The sequence below is a fragment of the Macrobrachium nipponense genome, chromosome 25 (assembly GCF_015104395.2).
Source record: "Macrobrachium nipponense isolate FS-2020 chromosome 25, ASM1510439v2, whole genome shotgun sequence".
NCBI classification, from domain to species: Eukaryota; Metazoa; Arthropoda; class Malacostraca; order Decapoda; family Palaemonidae; genus Macrobrachium; species Macrobrachium nipponense.
Genome location: NC_087214.1, coordinates 61,693,399 through 61,712,717, shown reverse-complemented (window position 1 = coordinate 61,712,717; position 19,319 = coordinate 61,693,399). Strand labels below are relative to the sequence as shown.

The following is a 19,319-nucleotide window of genomic DNA, read 5'->3' as shown; positions in this document are numbered from 1 at the left end:
GAAAGTGGTTGCAGCTAGGGAGCGAAGGAACGCTGCAAAGAGCCAAAGGTGTTGCCTAAAGTGCACCGTGTGAGGCGCACTGACGGCACTACCCTACGAGGTTAAAAAACTTACAGAAATTAAATACTCTACAGAAGTATATGAGCAGCTTACCACGGGGATATGCGGCGTCAAGCATATGGCCGTTTCATGAATTGCTGATTAAGCTACACCAAGAAAAATCTGAAGGATTAAAATCCTTGATGTAATGGAAGGATTCACATCATAAGCATTGCAAACCACATCAGAGAAAATACAGATTAATTTTCTCGAAGGAATCAGACAATAGAGAGCCATGAGCTTCCTATGAGAAAGTATGATAATAACTGCCTTGGTGGCCAATGGAGGAGATTAAGCACTGCTTAGTGTACAATGGAAGGTTGAATAATAGTGTGTGTGTGTGTGGTGTCCTACAATATATATATATATATATATATATATATATATATATATATTATATATATATATATATATATATATATATATATATATATAATGTAACACGAGTGACTTTTATATTTTTATATCAACAAATATCAACCCACAGATACAGTTTAATAGCGAAATCACTAGATCTTGGAAATTCCAACTGATAAGGCGTCCGCACTGAGCAGGACTCGACCCATGGCCTACATAGTCTGGAAACAGCGGTATACAGCGAGTTTGACCATCTGGTTTTCAAGATAGTTATAAACTGATATCAAGTGATTAAGGTTATGTGCTTTGAATCAGCATCAACCCACCTCCACCACTTTCTGTCACTGCTTTCTTATATTCGCACATATTCAGTCACATATATAGTTTAATGTCCAGTTCACTGTGCCTTGGGTAATACATTACACCCATTATCGATAAATGCTTGAGTCCGGGCAGGATTCGAACCAAGGCTTCGTTTAGAGACAATGATAAACAGCCTGTGTGAGTGTGTGTGTGTGTAAAACAATTTACACATACTTTTTGCATTTTTTTAAAATGAAAATTTAACTTGAAAATACATATTACATTTTTTAATAAATATTACGTATCAGTATCTAACAGCCTTCATAAATATCAAACCTTTGAACAGATGATGATAAACAGTGTGTGTGTATGTTTGTGTAAAACAATTTACACATACTTTCTGCATTTTTTAAAATAAAATTCTAACTTGAGAATATTTATCAAAATTTTTCAATAAGTATTGCGTATCAGTGCCTAACAGCCTTCATGATCTTTTGCAGGCGCCTTCTCTTCACTAAAATGTTTACATAAGAGTAAGAAATTGGGCAGGACCGGGCACAGAGGAATCTGCGATCAATTTCCCGTTTGGCCCCGTCATTTTCCAGTTATTTTCATTAAAAAAAAAATCCTTCGCCTTCGGGAATTCTCTCAGTGAACGTAAAAGTATTGACGAAAAAAAAAATCCATTCACCTGCTCTCAGGAAATCGCGTTTGCAAATAGTTCTTGGATGGGCGTATTTCCTTTGTCGCCCTGAAGAAGAGAGAGAGAGAGAGAGAGAGAGAGAGAGAGAGAGAGAGAGAGAGAGAGAGAGTCAGTCTCCTCCTTATCTCATCAACAATCCACATTCTTTTTCAGTCTGATCGAACTGGCTCTCTCTCTCTCTCTCGCAAGAAAAATCATAGCAGAGTTCCTTACGATTCCCCACCTCGAGCCAGGAATTCCTCAGAAACCCCCCGAAGACATTTCGCGCCTCCAAAAAACCAACCAACCCACCCCCCCCAACCCACCCCCCCCCCCCCACCCCCCCCCCAGCAACCCCACCTGAAGGAAGGAAATGCCGACCCCATTCCGTACCTCCTCCTCCTCCTCCACCAACCTTCTTGCATTCTACCAGTTTTACACTGCCTCTACATTCCAATTCATCTCGTGCCTGGTTAAGCTAGCACACAACCACCACTCCCCCCCCTCCCCCCCGCCCCCACATCAAAGCCATACCTAGGGCCTCGGTCCATCCCCCAATTCTCCTCCCCTCCCCTCCCTACATCCCCTCGGAGGCATGTTGCCTACCGAGTAACTGCATTTGGGAGTCTGTGTTTTTGTTGCCAATCTGCTGCGAATTTCAAAATATCGCACTTGTTGGCGACATCGTTTCTCGTCTTTTCCCAGCATTATTGTTTGGTTCTTAGCATCTATAGCATTTTGAACGTTTCCCAGACGTCTGGGGATGATATATAAGTGAGGTAGATCGAGTTCAAAGATAAACGCTTCGCTGGTTGGATGCTGGAGAAAATGTCTCAACTAAACAAGAAGTCTTTGGACAGTATACGGTGTATAGCTACTTGTAATACGGAATCATACAAACCTGTATATACTGAAGCTGTGCATACTTATAAAGGCGTGAATACGGCGCTAATAAAGTGAAGGTTAGTAAGTATTTCACGAGGTTTTAAGTCTTTAAGTAGGAATATATCATCTAAAAAGGTCCGGTTTCGTGAGATAATGAGCCACTAACTGTACTCGCAATTATGTGCAAATGGTTCGTCTGAGTGTTTCTGGCCTTACTGCCATCAATCAGCTCCTGTCATTATCTGACCTCCATAGCTGGACCGTCTTCGCAGACGTCACTGTCAACTGAACATATATAATCATTCTAATAAATAAATCATAAATATCCTACCCTAAAATTCCTGTATCTTTGACTCGACGCTAAACACCCTTTCCAGACCTTTTTTTAGGCTCTTCCATTCACCTTACCTACGCCCCAAAAAGAACAACAAAGTAGTTTGTAGGCTTACTCCCCGAGTGAATGAAAATGACATGCCTTGTTTCCCATTTTTTAGTTTCATGCATGGGGGCGGGGGAGGGGGGGGGGGGGGTTCAGAAGGCTACAGCCTGCCGGGTTCTCAGCGAGTTTCATAGGATGAGGGTGCTACCCTCACTTCCTTCTTTCTTGACCTCAACATATGCTATAGTAGATTCACATCAACCGTGTATCTGATGAAGTCTAGGCCAGTCCCTTACGACGCTCCTCCTGATTGGCTATTGATAAGCCAATCACAGGGCTGGAAACTCGTAGTTTCTCAAGAGAGTTCACATAAGCAGGATGTACTATGTTCCACCGCTCCTGCGGGATAGGTATGTCTTTCAAAAGTATTCCCCAGGAGAGGTGGAACATACCACATCCTGCCTATGTGAACTCTCTGGAGAGACTGAGTGTTTCCAGCCCTGTGATTGGCTTATCAATAGCCATGGTAAACCTAACTGATGTGACCTGTCGACGAACTTTGTTTTGTTTATATGGTGTTTTTACGTTGCATGGAACCAGCGGTTATTCAGCAACGGGACCAACGGCTTTACGTGACTTCCGAACGACGTCGAGAGTGAACTTCTATCACCAGAAATACACATCACTCACTCCTCAATGGAATGGCCGAGAATCGAACCCCGCGACCACCAAGTGAGAAGCAAACACCAAACCAACCACGCCAACTGAGGCGCTGATCCTGTCGACGAACTGAACCATCTACAGTTTCACTCGACGTCCAGATCTTTTGACAAAGTGAATGTATATATATATCAATCAGGGTCGGTTTCGAGCCTATTTGACTCATCTGATCAAATTGGGGCCCGTGCCAGAATGACCGTTACGAAAAGCCTTTTCCGTATTTTAAGTTGAAAAAACCGCTACCGAAAACGTGAAATGAAGAATGGGGAAGTGCTATTCCTCACATTATTAAGCATGCCACATTTAACTAAAGATTTTCAGTTGCAAAATCATTATTTTTAGACAAAAAAAAAAATCGTTTTTTTTGGTCATGACAATATAAACATACATCAGTTTTCTAATACAGCCCCGTGATTCCTAACACCGGGTCCTGCTGTCAATAAATATCTAGGTTTTGGCTGACTTACAGATATTTCGACAAATTTTCATCCAGATGTCTTGGGAAAAAATGATTGCCAGTCGTGGCCATCATACTCCTTTGTATTGTGGGTCGTACTATAAACATGATTTTGCTAAAGAGCTATTTTCAAAAGAAAAATATTGTTTCCCCAAACACAGCGAGACCAGAGCAACCAAGAATGACCCCCCGCTTCGCTTCCTGGTCCCAAACCTAGTTCCAACCGTCATTATAATATTCTATCATATTCCTACGAATCAATCAACCGATCCGCGTCACTCGATCAATCAATCCTCTACCTGCGGCTAACACAATGGACCAATAATTCTACCCCTTCTTCTTCTTTTTCTTCTTCCTGTCCGCAGTCCTGAAGCCCAGAGCGCAAGATCTATAAAAAGATCTTGGGACCATCGCCACATCTGCCTGCCTGCCAGTGCCCCCCCCCCCCCCCCCGCCCCCCCCCCCCCCCCCCCCCCCACCCCCCCCACAGCAGCAAGCAGCCCACCCCCGAAAGCCTACGTGGACAATAACATGCCAGGTGGCGTTTCCTGTAAAAGGGCAACTCAGAGCGATATATATACGGGCGCCTCCTCGCCGTGATTTGTGCGCTGTGTTTCCAAACCCCCCACCCCTTCTTCGGCTTCAAAGGGAGTAGGCTACCACCCTTTGTCTTCCTTACCCTGCAGTCTTGCATTTATTGGGCATTTTCATCGTCAAACATCTAACGCGGGCAGTGAAATGACGCCCGGACGGCGAGGGAGTAAGGAGTAAAGGAGTGGAAGGCTGGATGTGTACTCCTTGCCCTTGGTAATGGGTTCAAGGCCAAAACTTCGGTGGCAATGAACTGGAGGAGTTCCGCAGCGCTCACACACACACACTCACTCGCTCAGTGTCGTTGCCACACGACACGTCCTCTTCGCGCGCAATTCTAGTTCCTCCATCCGCCACAGAGGGCACCACTGAATGGATAACGCGCTCAGGGCTAGATTTGTCCACCCTTTCACTTCACTTGAAGTTTATGGTCCAGTTCGAAAACAGGCCTTTGAGCTCAATAGCTTCCGTTCAATGATAATTGATCAAGATGGCAATTCCATAATAATGAAGAAAAACACTGAAAATTGGAAAATTGGAAGACTACTTAGTCGCAGTATTTACACCTCTTGGCCTGACGTGTTCCTCAAGGGGATATACTAGTTCTTGCATTAACTGTTCCCTTTGCCATGTAATATTGGTGCTTTACAAATATGAGGACGCCAGAAAAATATGTCCATCAGTCACTAATTCCTCAATGCCTTCTTATTCCCCTAACTTTTCCAACGACTTGCTTATTAAACACACACTGTAAGTAAATTTGAGACCTCAAACATTCATTCTTGTTTTAAATGATTGCCAACAATACACTTCCTGTCGTATCGTCTTTGGCCAGATAAAATAAATATGAAAATAAAAAAACGAACTCTATCAATTTCCGCGAATAATATTAATCACAAAATTGCATAACTTCCACTTACCGTTCTCAGTTGTTTATCTACATCATTGGGCCAAAACACCTCTGCAAAGGAAGAATATACGATTGAGATGCTTGTGGGGGATAAATAATTGAATAATAACATAAATAAATTAATTTCTGCATGACTTTAACACTTACAGAACTTTGTCTCTAAAAAGGATGAAGGACTTTGGACTGAAGTGGTATTTGATGTAAGGCAGTGATGCTGATACTGCAGATTTGATAAGAGAAATTTTATAAAGGAGTTTCAAGATTAAATGTGGAAAGAGGCGATGAGTCAAAATATGAAACAAAAATGCGAAGAACATTAATAGGGGGCGGGGGGCGGGTGGGGGGAGGGGGTGATGAAAAAGAAACACGAATCCATGACGCTAAGTGATAAAATGCAAAATGGGAAACAAGCGGAAAAATTAAAAAATGAAGAACAAGCAAGAAAAATCTGATAAAAAATAACAGAAAATGAATGAAAAAGACAAAATACGGATCGAACTAGCAAAATCTTCCTCGAGTAAAGGAAGTGGCCATGAAAAGTCTAAACTTTTGAGTTGATTTCAAGACGCCTCACAAGAAAAAAAAAATGTCTGTCGTGACCTTTCTTTTTCAACTGCGCCATTTTAGCTTTCACGTTCTGACCTTCCTGACCATTTACTGAGAGATGTAGTTTATTTTGGCTCTTGACGAACGAGGTATCTTAATTCTTCAGGGGGGAGGGGGGAGCGGGTGCGGGGGGACTGTTTGCTACATTGAATGGAAATTCTCTCACCATATCAGAAATGCTAATTTCAATTTGAACGTATTGTTTCTATATATATTCAGTGTTGTTTAAAATTATTCCATATGCACAGGGGATTTTTTAAGCAATCGCAATATTTGTAGTATATGTGTAAATATATATATATATATATATATATATATATATATATATATATATATAATATATATATATATATATATATATATATAAAATATGATATATATAGATATATATATATATATAACAAAAAGTGCTCATAAAAACTCCTAAAATATAGAAAGCAAGTACTATATTTCAGAGACTGCTGTCTCTCTCTACAGGTAGGTATGCTGTAAATTTGTGACAGAACATTTTTACCAGTCATCCATATATATATATATATATATATATATATATATATATATATATATATCTATTTATATATATATGTATATATAATATATATATATATATATATGTAAATATATCCTTAAAATCATCCCATTATGGTAGATAATAATAATATTACAATAAAAATAATTATCATCATAAAGTTCCTAAAAGTCTACGGGCACGTCACTCCTATTTGCACTTACATTACCTGGAGATATTCAAGTCACATAAATCACAACAATTCAATGCACCGTAGTAACGTATATATATAAATGAATGTCTTTTTTTTTACTGTAATACAACAGTATAATATGAAGAGAAAAGGACCTTATAACACTTATTTTAACGTTGCAACCATATATTTTAAGCACAGAAGGAAGTGCTCGAAATATATGGTTGCAACGCAAATAAGTGTTTTATGGGCCTTTTACTCAATATATATATATATATATATATACTATATATATATATATATATATATATATATATACACACACATTACTATGGTGTTTTAAATTATTTATGGTTTATATATATATATATATATATAATGGCATTGTGCAACTAACACTAACATCACCATTAAACGCTCTTCTCTCTCTCTCTCTCTCTCTCTTACACCACTTTGCGATCTATTTTCGAAGCCACCTTCCGAACGCATGACCTACTTAGCACTGTTCAAGTAGGGTAGAAAATAAAGACTTTTTTTTATTTAATATTATTTTTGACATCTCTCCTTTTCTGCTACCTTTTACCATTCAGGAGCAGCGAGACGTTCCCTATTGGAGAACCGTTCCCTATTGGTCTGCGCGCCGTAGGGAATGCACAGCTATTGTCACACATTTCTTTTTTTTTTTTTTTTTTTTTTACTGCATTCTCCATTTTTTTGGTACATTTCCACGCCAGTTTTTCTGCCTACTTACTTCCAGCCAATGTGTGTCATTTCTTTACATACCCTATTTTTCCCGTGTTCTCTATTTATTTATCTGTATATTTATTCATTATTTCTTTTTTAATTTCTCTTCATACCCTATTTTTCCTATGTGTGTTTTATCTATTTATTTATCTGTAAATTTACTCATTGTTTTATTTTTTAAATATCTCTTCATACTCTATTTTTCCTGTGTGTGCTATCGATTTATTTATCTGTAAATTTATTCATTATTTCTTTTTTTTATTTCTCTTCATACCCTATTTTTCCTGTGTGTTTTATCTATCTATTTATCTATAAATTTATTTATTATTTATTTTTTTATTTTTGGATACTCTTCTACACTTCTTCCACAGCATCTTAGATCATTTTCATCCACGTCACTTTAATCTCTCGCTATATTTCGTCAGAGCCATCCAAGTTCCCTTTCCTCAACTGTATGGGTACCTATACTCTGTTTTTTTCCATCTGTCCATCCGCTTGTGGTGTTTTCGTATGGTAACACTGCGTCCCAGGCTTTAAATAGTTACGCTATGAGTAAGTTTTAGGTATATAAAAGGGATATCTGGGTGTACATTTACAATTGAAAAGTGTTTTAATAATTTACTGTATTCGAATTACACCGTTAATATTCAAAATAGGACATTATTATAATTGTTGAATGTAAGCTGAATGTAACTAACTAGAGCCCAGGACGCAGTGTTACCATACGCAAACACACAGGCGGGAGGACAGATGAAAAAAAAACAGAGTGTAGACATATCATCCAATCCGCGCTCGCTCCCCCCCCCCCCCCCCCCCGCCCCCAACCCCCCAGCCCCCCATCATGTGAGCAGAGTAACAAACGGCTTCTGACAACATATAAATCAGTAGTTTTTTTTTTTTATTATCTACTCAAGGTTAAACTTAATTATGCTCGTGCGTCCGGCGACCATCTCAGCCCTGTGACTGGCTTATCAACAGCCAATCATGAGCGGCGTAAGGGACTGGCCTAGACATCAAATGCACGGCTGATGTGAATCTACTACAGCAATCTACGGGCATAACCAGCCCCGTTTCACGATCAGAACCAGCTCCGTTTCAGGGAATCCCATTATAAATCATCTTAGGGGTCCCCACTATAACCCTGCCAAGTTTCATGACCATCGGACCAGCCGTTTTTGGCCGTGATTGAATGACTGACGAACCGACAGACATAACGCCCATTATATAGTACGAATATGCTGCTATACCAGCAACTTAACTTCATCATACATTCAACCATGACCTCACCCGTCGAAGTTTCCCCCAACCCCTTTAAAAAAAACCCTCCTTTCAACTTTTCAAAACTTGTAACATGCCTCATTTAGCGCCCCCCCCCCCCCCAAATAAAATCCTATTACTCCTTAAAAAGCTCTCTCTCAGTTACCCTTCAAAGCTTCCACCTTCGCAACATTTTTATAAACTTGTTTCGTCCCCTCGTACTAACTTCATTCAACCCCTTCGAAAAGTAGCCTGGTAAGGGGGTTGGGGGGCTAGGGCGATGAGGGACGAGCTGAGAAGTGAAAGAAGTGAGGGAGTTCCTTCGAAGGACTCTGCTTGGCGCGAAGGAAACGACGAAGAAGGCCTCTCCATTACTGTAATGAACAAGATTCCCGCCGACGGGCCCCAGAAGGAGGAGTCCCAGAGCCACGCCGCAGGAAATGGGACTGAAGAAGAAGAGGAGGAGGAGGAGGAGGATAGGAGGAGGAGGCAACAGCAGCAGCAGTAGTGCTTCTCATTCTCCGTATAGGTCTACTTAGTAGGTGCTGGGTTCCCCGAAACGCCGAGGGTTAGATCTTCTTGATAATTGAAAGAAAGAGGATACCGCCGACGGGATTATCAGCGTCAGGGATACCACCGCCGCCGCCGCCGCCTCCTGGTCTCGGGGGAAACGGGGATGCCTTGGGGGGGGGGGGGGGGGGTTTTACCTACGAGGATGCTCAGAAGCGGTGCAAAAAGCGATCAGAAATGAGGAACGAAAGGACGAAAAGAGAAGGCCAAGGAAAGTCATGATAGAGAACAATTAAAAAAAAATTGCCAGGCGAGTTTTCTGTACAGCGAGTAATGCTGTATGAAACTCTCAGACACTGCCCACGAAGCTTTCATCCAGTTGCACAATCACAGCTAACTTTAACCTTCAATACAATAAAAACTACCGAGGATAGAGGGCTGCAGTTTGATACATTTGATGAGTGGGGGGTGGACGATCAACATACCCATTTGCAGCCCTCCAGCGTCAGTGGGTTTTAAAGATCAGAGGACGGACAGACTTTTAAAAGATCATCTCAACAGTTTTCTTTTTACAGAAAACTACAAACGATCTGCTTAGTGGATACAGAGAACAGGAGAAGAACGTTTTGTTAAACAGATACACCTGGCAGGGGGAACACACGAGTAAACCGAAGTCAGAAATGAAAGATAAGATAAAACAACGGCTGAATCAGATTAAAGAAAGCCAGACGAAAGGGCTCCGAAAGAGAAAGCGAAGGTAGAGAAAGCGAAGGTAGAGAAAGCCAAATTTTGGTGGATAGGTGGACATCAAAGGGAAGACGATGGATGGGACGAAAAGATAAACTGATAGGATATGTTAATTAGTTGCTGAATGAGGAGATATCTCAGGTCGAATATGTTAATACCTGATTATAGGAGACATATTAGATTATCAATAAAATATCATATATCTATAAATCTACATTTATGTTAAAGGCAATTTCTGTCTGTCTGTTCATTATGCACGCCCGGGCTATGAAAGCTAGGGCTACCAAATTTCTACCGTAGACTCTCCTCCCCCCACAGGAAGGTTCTATTTCGAAATTCGAAATTCGAGAGCCATTTCTAAAGAGGCGGGGAGGGGGGGCGCCTTAACACCTCTTATTCATACCAAACCCCTCTCATTTTTTACAGCTTTCGGTGTTGACAGCAAATTACAAAGTCAAGAAGAAAGACAAGTAGAAAGTCGAGAAGAAAGTCAAGAGGAAAGACAAGTGGATCAAGAAGAAAGTCAAGTAAAAAATTGAGAAGAAAGTCAAGTAGAAAGTCGAGAGGAAATTCAAGTCGAATGTCGAGATGTCAGTCGAATAGAAAGTCGAGAAGAAAGTCAAGCAGAAATTCAGAAGGCATTCGAGGAGAAAGTCGTGAGGAAAGTAAAAAAGAAAGCCAAGTAGAAAGTCGAGGAGAAAATTGAGAAGTCAAGAAGAGAGTCAAGTGGAGGAAGAAGAAAGTCACGAAGAAAGTCGAGAAGAAAAGAGAAGAAAATCAAGTGGAAAATCGAGAAGAAAGTCAGAAGGAAGTCGAGAAGAAAGTCAAGTAGAAAGTCAAGAAGAAAATAAAGTGGAAAATCGAGAAGAAAGTCAGAAGGAAGTCGAGAAGAAAGTCAAGTAGAAAGTCAAGTAGAAAGTCAAGAAGAAAATCAAGTGGAAAATCGAGAAGAAAGGCAGAAGGAAGTCGAGAAGAAAGTCAAGTAAAAAGGCGGGAAGGAAGTTAAGTAGAAAGTTAAGAAGAAAGTCACGTGGATCAATAAGAAAGTCAAATAGAAGGTTAAGAAGGAAAACAAGTGTATCTAGAAGAAAATCGAGTAGAAAGTCGAGGAGAAAGTCAAGTAGAAAGTCGAGAAGAAAGTCAAGTGGATCAAGAAGAAAGACAAGTGTATCAAGAAGAAAGTCGAGTGAAAGTCGAGAAGAATTTCAAGAAGAAAGTCAAGTAGAAAGTCGAGAAGAAAGTAAAGAAGATAGTCAAGTAGAAAGTAGAGAAGAAAGACATGTGGATCAAGAAGAAAGTCGAAAAGAAAGTCAAGAAAAAAGTCAAGTGGATCAAGAAGAAAGTCGAAAAGAAAGTCAAGAAAAAAGTCAAGTGGATCAAGAAGAAAGTTAAGTAGAAAGTCAAGAAGAAAGTAAAGAAAATAGTAAAGCAGAAAGTCGAGAAAAAGTCAAGTAGAAAGTCGAGAAGAAAGACAAGTGGATCAAGAAGAAAGTCGAGTAGAAAGTCGAGAAGAAATTAAGTTATAAGTGAAGAAGAAAGTCAAGTGGATCAAGAAAGTAGAAAGTCGAGAAGTAAAAAAGAAAGTGAAAAAGAAAGTAGAGAAGAAAGTCAAGTAGAAAGTCGAGAAGAAAGTAAAGTAGAAAATCGAGTAGAAAGTCAAGAAGAAAGTCGAGTAGAAAGTTGATAGAAGAGGAAAGTCAAGTAGAAAGTCGAGAAGAAAGTCGAGTAGAAAGTGGGGTCATCGAAGAGGAGAAGAACAACAAAACGACGCGACTGTGGTCCCAACCAACTTGCTCGAATTAACAGTGGGACGAGCATCATCATCTTCCCAATTCTCGATAATTTCCCAGTCCTCAGCCATAATACCCCCAGATGGTTCGTGACGAGAAGGGGGGAGGGAGAGGAGGAGGAGGAGGAGGAGGAGAGGGTGGCGAGAGGGGGGGAGGGGGAGGGGGGGTGGCAAAAGTCAGAGAAACTAGGTGGAGGTCTATCAATATTCTTTCTCTCTCTCTATTTTTTTAATTAGGGAACACATCCCTATACGTTTCCGGATGGAACGCCAAATAGACATCATCGGATCCTTAATTCTTCCTTGTTCTTTAATAGCACGTTCTTTATCGTCTCGGTCCGTTCCTGCTGTGTTTAGTTCGTTCCAACCCGCGGTACTTTCAAACAATTATGTCACACTCAGAAGACAATATTTGATTCAATTTTGGACAATCTTCAAAGCATATTATAGGCACCAATTTGATTGATTTTTAACGTGATTAAAACTGCTTCTAAGCTGCAAATATTCGACATTTGAGAGAGAGAGAGAGAGAGAGAGAGAGAGAGAGAGAGAGAGAGAGAGAGAGAGAGAGAGAGCTAAATTTTAGTAAATTTCAAAAGCATATTATAGGCACCAATTTGATTGACTTTTGAAGTGATATAAAACTGTTTCTAAGCTGGAAATATTCGACATTTGAGAGAGAGAGAGAGAGAGAGAGAGAGAGAGAGAGAGAGAGAGAGAGAGAGAGAGTTAAATTTTAGACGATTTCAAATAGGCACCAATTTGACTGATTTTTAATGCGATGTAAAAATTTTTCTAAGCTGGAAATACTCGATATCCTTACATCTTGTTTGGGTTGCCCCAGGTCCCTCAGTGTGAGGCACCTCTAATGTCTACCAGAGAGTTGCTGGTGCATCTTCCGGTATATTTTGCATCTTCCAATCTTGGATGGTCTGGGATGCAGCTTAGATATTTGTCGAGCTTATTCTTAAACACATCTAGGCTCACTCCTGATATATTCCTCAGATGAGCTGGCAACGCATTGAATAGACGCTGCATTATCGATGCTGGTGCGTAGTGGATTAATGTCCTGTGTGCTTTCCTTAGTTTTCCTGGTATAGTTTTGGGCACTATTAATCTACCTCTGCTTGCTCTTTCTAATATTTTTAGCTCCATGATGTTTTCGGCTATTCCTTCTATCTGTTTCCATGCCTGAATTATCATGTAGCGTTCTCTTCTCCTTTCTAGACTATATAATTTTAAGGATTGTAGTCTTTCCCAGTAGTCAAGATCCTTAACATCTTCTATTCTAGCTTTAAAGGACCTTTGTACACTCTCTATTTGTGCAATATCCTTTTGATAGTGTGGGTACCATATCATATTGCAATATTCAAGTGACTACGAACATACGTTTTTATAAAGCATAATCATGTGTTCAACTTTTCTTGTTTTGAAGTGCCGTAACAACATTCCCATTTTTGCTTTACATTTTGCCAATAGAATTGCTATTTGATCATTGCATAACATGTTCCTATTCAACATCACACCAAGGTCTTTAACTGCTTCCTTATTTGTGATTGTCTCATTATTAGGTCCCCTATATGCATATAGCTTTCCTTCTCTATCTCCATAATTTATTGATTCAAATCTATCAGATTTAAATACCATCCTATTTACCTCTGTCCAATCATATACTTTGTTAAGGTCTCTTTGTAGCGCGTTCCTATCTTCATCACATGTAATTTCTCTACTTATTCTTGTGTCATTGGCGAAACTACTCACTACCGAATCCTTAACATTACTGTCTATGTCTGCAATCACAATAAGAAACAGTATTGCAGCTAACACCGTACCTTGTGGCACACCGGATATTACCTTGGCTTCATCCGATTTCTCATCGTTTGCAATGACTATCTGTTTTCTGTTGTGTAAAAATTCTTTTAACCATCTTCCTACTTTGTCCACTATATTATGTTTTCTAATTTTCTTCGATAATATATTATGATCTACCTTGTCAAAAGCTTTTTCATATTTTTGTATATGTTCTCACGGTGGACTAACAGTTGGGTTTGTGTACTTTTTCCGGGTACAAAAACCATGTTGTCCTATATTAAACAAATTATTTTTTATTGGTTAAATGTTTCATAATATTTTTCTTTATTGCCCCTTTCATACACTTTCATAATATGTGATGTTAGACTCACAGGCCTATATTACTTGCCTTTAGTTTTAATCCACTTTTGAAAGTAGGGGTAATATATGCTAATTTGTGCTCATCATAAATCTTGCCTGTATCTACACTTTGTCTTAATAATATTGCAAGTGGCTTTGCGATAGAATGAGCTACTTTCTTTAACAAAATAGCAGGAACTCCATTCAGGCCCTGCTGCAGCTCCATTTTTAATTTCATTAATAGCTTGCTCAATATCGGTTTCATTAATATCTATGTCTGATAAATATTCACTATTTTCATCCCTTACTTCTATATCATTATCTTCATTATCAATTCTAGGGGTGAATTCTCTCTTATATCTTTCTGCCAATATGTTGCAAATTTCCCTTCTTTTATTCGTTAATCTCCCTTCAATTCTTAGTGGGCCTATTTCTATTCGTCTTTTATTCATCTTTTTCGCATACAAGTACAATAGTTTGGGGTTTTGCTTGATATTTACTAGGGTTTTTTCTTCCAAGTCCCGTTTTTCATTTTCTTTTGATTGTATAATCTTTTGTTCTGCATTTTCTATCTTACTTTTTAGTTCCATCACTTTTCATGCATTTTGTTTTTTTGCAAGACCTTTTTTACACTTTCTGATTTTCTGGAACAAGATCCTTCTGTCTCTTGGTATGCATGACTGATGTTTACTTTTCTTCTTCGGTATATATTTATCCACTATTTTCTCTAATATATATATCTCCGTATTTACCTTTATATCATCACTTACGAAAATGGTAACCCCAATCTTTGTTTAATTAATTCTTAATTTATTTCTGACCATTTATATTTTACTGTAGAAATTGTATTTTCCATATCCTTCCCACTTTTTCATCTCTTGCTTATCTCTGTTTTCACTTGCTATAGAATGGACTGTTAATTCTATGACATTATGGTCTGAAATACTCGCATTATAAACTATTATTTCTTTAACATAATTCACCTCGTTCACAAATATTAGGTCTAAAGTATTTTCCTTTCTTGTTGGCAGGTGATTTTTTTGTTGAATGTTGTATTCTAGTAGCATATCTAATAGCTTTTCGAATTGCCTCTTATCTTCTGCACTACTGTTACTCTCATTTTTATATGTATAAATACGACCGCAATCTCCTATTCGTTCTTTCCAGTCTACGAAAGGAAAGTTAAAGTCTCCGGATAGGAGAATAGTCCAGTCCTTGTGATCTCTACATATATCATCCAATTTTTCTATTATTGTGTCAAACTCTTTAGTATTAAGGGGTCTATATATTACTATGTTCATTAATTTTTCAGATTCACATTATACCGGTATTAGTTCACATTCTGAGTTACTATATCTCTCATATATTTTTCCTTGTTTTTTGTCTTTCCCATATATCACGGTTTCCCCTTGATTCCTATTTTTTCTATCTGATCTATAAGTTTGGAACCCTTTTATTTGATCATCATTCCCAGTCTCTTGGGAATACCAGGTTTCACTTATATTCATTATATCTATTTCCTTTTCAATTCGTGTTAGTTCTTCTAAGAGCTCTATTTTTCTTTTTGAGAGAGAGAGAGAGAGAGAGAGAGAGAGAGAGAGAGAGAGAGAGAGAGAGAGAGAGAGAGAGAGAGAGAGAGAGTAAAATTTCAGTCAATTCCAAAACCGTATCATAGACAAATTTGATTGATTTTTAACGTGATATAAAATTGTTTCTAAGCTGGAAATATTCGACATTTGGACAGAGAGAGACATAGGAGATAGAGAGACAGACAGACAGAACAGAGAGAGAGAGGAGTAACCTTATAATAATTATAATAACAAAAGGCTATGAATCTACCAAGATCTAACAGTCTTATGACAGCCGATCCGCAGATCTGATCCACGAACGTCAGAAGATCTATTCGCGGGGAACTTCAAAGAAAAAGAGGCCGTGCTGGCATAAGGCCAACCAAATCTCCCGCAACGCACGAGACTTGGCCAAAACTCGCAGAATTTTATGAATCGTCGCGGGGCAGTTTTGTTAATGAGCTTATCAGTAAAAGCGACGGGATTTGCATAGTTTAGTAATGACCGAGTGTTTACGGTTGCTGATTATAAAAATGAAATGAAAATTCCGAATATGATTTTATTTTTGCGGGAGTTGGGATTAAACCATATAATATATACTAGAGCCAAAATAATAGCAAAAAAATAAAGGAAATTTCGCACAGGAAGCCAGAATTCGCTTATTAAGTCAATTAAAAAGGAGAAGAAGGAGAAGAAAATGACGATGAAGATAAGGAGGAGAAGGAGGAGGAACGAGATAATGAGGAGGAGGAGGAGGAGGAGGAGGAAAGGGAAGAAGAGTAATACGAAGAGAAAACCATGGGAGGAGGAGGAGGAGGAGGAGAGGAAGAAGAAGAAGTAAGAGGAAACCATCATCCGTCGCCTTCCGTTAATTAAGTCAATTATTTTTTTTCCTCGCTTTCGTTACACATTAATCGAAGTCTTATCTTTTAATGTTTGCCTATCAGGGGCTCCTGCTGATTAACGCTTCTTCCGGTGAAAATTCGACCTGAAGACCCCGTTCAATTTTCAACACTTTTTCTTTCCCCCTTCAGTTTTCTGTCTGTCTGTCTGTCTGTTCTTCTGTAAGGACCTCCCCAGTATGTCTGATCGGTCCCTGAACCCGTGAATTCATCTAGCTTAGACAAGACTGTCTGTCTGTCTGTCTGTTCTTCTGTAAGGACCTCCCCAGTATGTCTGATCGGTCCCTGAATTGAATCTTTAGCTTAGACAAGACTGTCTGTCTGTCTGTTCTTCTGTAAGGACCTCCCCAGTATGTCTGATCGGTCCCTGAATTGAATCTTTAGCTTAGACAAGACTGTCTGTCTGTCTGTCTGTCTGTCTGTTCTTCTGTAAGGACCTCCCCAGTATGTCTGATCGGTCCCTGACCCTGAATTGAATCTTTAGCTTAGACAAGACTGTCTGTCTGTCTGTTGTTCTGTTCTTCTGTAAGGACCTAGCCAGTATGTCTGATCGGTCACTGAATTGAATCTTTAGCTTAGACAAGACTGTCTGTCTGTCCTGTCTGTCTGCTTCTGTCCTTCTGTAAGGACCTCCCCAGTATGTCTGACCGATCCCTGAATTGAATCTTTAGCTTAGACAAGACTGTCTGTCTGTTCTTCTGTAAGGACCTCCCCAGTATGTCTGATCGATCCCTGAATTGAATCTTTAGCTTAGACAAGACTGTCTGTCTGTCTGTCTGTTCTTCTGTAAGGACGTTCCCAGTATGTCTGATCGGTCCCTGAATTGAATCTTTAGCTTAGACAAGACTGTCTGTCTGTCTGTCTGTCTGTTCTTCTGTAAGGACCTAGCCAGTATGTCTGATCGATCCCTGAATTGAATCTTTAGCTTAGACAAGACTGTCTGTCTGTCATGTCTGTCTGTCTGTTCTTCTGTAAGACCTTCCCCAGTAGTCTGATCGATCCCTTGAATTGAATCTTTAGCTTAGACAAGGACTGTCTGTCTGTCTGTCTTGTTCTTCTGTAAGGACGTTCCCAGTAGTCTGACGTCCCTTTTATGTTTCTGGGACGGTCCCCTGAATTGAATTCTCTTTAGCTTAGACAAGACTGTCTGTCTGTCTTGTCTGTCTGTTTCTTCTGTAAGGACCTAGCCAGTATGTCTGATCGATCCCTGAATTGAATCTTTAGCTTAGACAAGACTGTCTGTCTGTCTGTCTGTCTGTTCTTCTGTAGGACATCGGTCCAACAGTATGCCTTGATCGATCTGAATTGAATCTTTAGCTCTTAGACAGACTGTCTGTTCTGTCTGTCTGTCTGTCTGTCTGTTCGGTCTGTTATTCTGTTAAGGACACCTCCCCAGAATGTCTGATCGGTCCTGAATTGAATCTTTAGCTTAGACAAGACTGTCTGTCTGTCTGTCGGTCTGTTCTTCTGTAAGGACCTCCCCAGTATGTCTGATCGGTCACTGAATTGAATCTTTAGCTTAGGACAAGGACTGGTCTTTTGTCTGTCTGTCTGTCTGGTTCTTCTGTAAGGACCTCCCCAGTATGTTTGATCGGTCCCTGAATTGAATCTTTAGCTTAGACAAGACTGTCTGTCTGTTCTGTCTTCTGTAAGAAAACCTCCCCAGTAGGCTGATCGGGTCCCGTGTTTTAATTGATCTTTGCTTAGACAAGACTGTCCCTGATGTGTCTGTCTGTCGGTCTGTTCTTCTGTAGGACCTCCCCAGTATGTCTGATCGTCCCTGAATTGAATCTTTAGCTTAGACAAGACTGTCTGTCTGTCTGTCTGTTCTTCTGTAAGGAACTCCCCAGTATGTCTGATCGGTTCCCGAATGAATAAGGCTTTAGCCTAAGGACCCCAGAACCCTGATCTTTGTTCTGTCTGTTCTGTTCTCTGTAAGACCTCAGTTATGTCCCTGAATCGAATCCCTGAAATTGAAGCTTAGCTTAGACAAGATCCTGGTCTGTCTGTTGTCTTCTGTAAGGACTCCCCAGTATGTCTGATCGTCCCTGAATGAATCTTTAGCTTTAGACAAGACTGTCTGTCTGTTCTTCTGTAAGAATCCCCAGTATGTCTGATCGGTCCTGAATTGAATCTTTAGCTTAGACAAGACTGTCTGTATTCTTCTGTAAGACCTCCCCAGATGTGATCGTCTGAATTGAATCTTTAGCTTAGAAGACTGTCTTCTGTAAGGACCTCCCAGTATGTCTGATCGGTCCCTTGAATTGAATCTTTAGCTTAGACAAGACGTCTGTCTGTCTCCCCTGTCTTCTGTAGACTCAGTATGTCTGATTCGTCCTGAATGATCTTTAGCTTATTACAAGACTGTCTGTCTGTCGTCCTGTAAGGACGCAGATGTCTGATCGGTCTGAATTGAATCTTTAGCTTAGACAAGACTGTCTGTCTGTTCTGTAAGGACCTCCCCGTATGTCTGATCGGTCCCTGAATTGAATCTTTAGCTTAGACAAGACTGTCTGTCTGTTCTAAGTATGTCTCTGTAAGGACTCCCCAGTATGTTCTGGATCCCCAGTCCCTGAATGATTTAGCTAGACAAGACTGCTGTCTGTCTGTCTGTTATGTCTGTTCTTCTGTAAGACCATCCCCAGTATGTAATGATCGGTCCCTGAATTGAATCTTTAGCTTAGACAAGACTGTCTGTCTGTCTGTTCTTCTGTAAGGACCTCCCCAGTATGTCTGATCGGTCCCTGAATTGAATCTTTAGCTTAGACAAGACTGTCTGTCTGTCTGTTCTTCTGTAAGGACCTCCCCAGTATGTCTGATCGTCCCTGAATTGATCTTAGCTTAGACAAGACTGTGTCTGGCTGTCTGTTCTTCGTAAGGACCTCCCCAGTTTAGTCTGATCGGTCCCCTGAACTTAATCTTTACCTTAGACAATTTTTGAATATCTTCTGCCTTTGAATA

General features: G+C 39.9%; 1 protein-coding gene across 1 annotated transcript; it reads left to right on the top strand.

Moving 5' to 3' along the window:
• Positions 1-8,971: 8,971 nt before the first annotated feature.
• On the top strand, positions 8,972-11,340 carry LOC135199097 (uncharacterized). The gene is made up of 3 exons (XM_064227015.1): positions 8,972-8,999; positions 10,375-10,475; positions 10,900-11,340. Exons 1-3 carry the CDS (start codon positions 8,972-8,974, stop codon positions 11,338-11,340), a joined length of 570 nt encoding a protein of 189 aa, XP_064083085.1.
• The last annotated feature ends 7,979 nt before the right edge of the window (positions 11,341-19,319 follow it).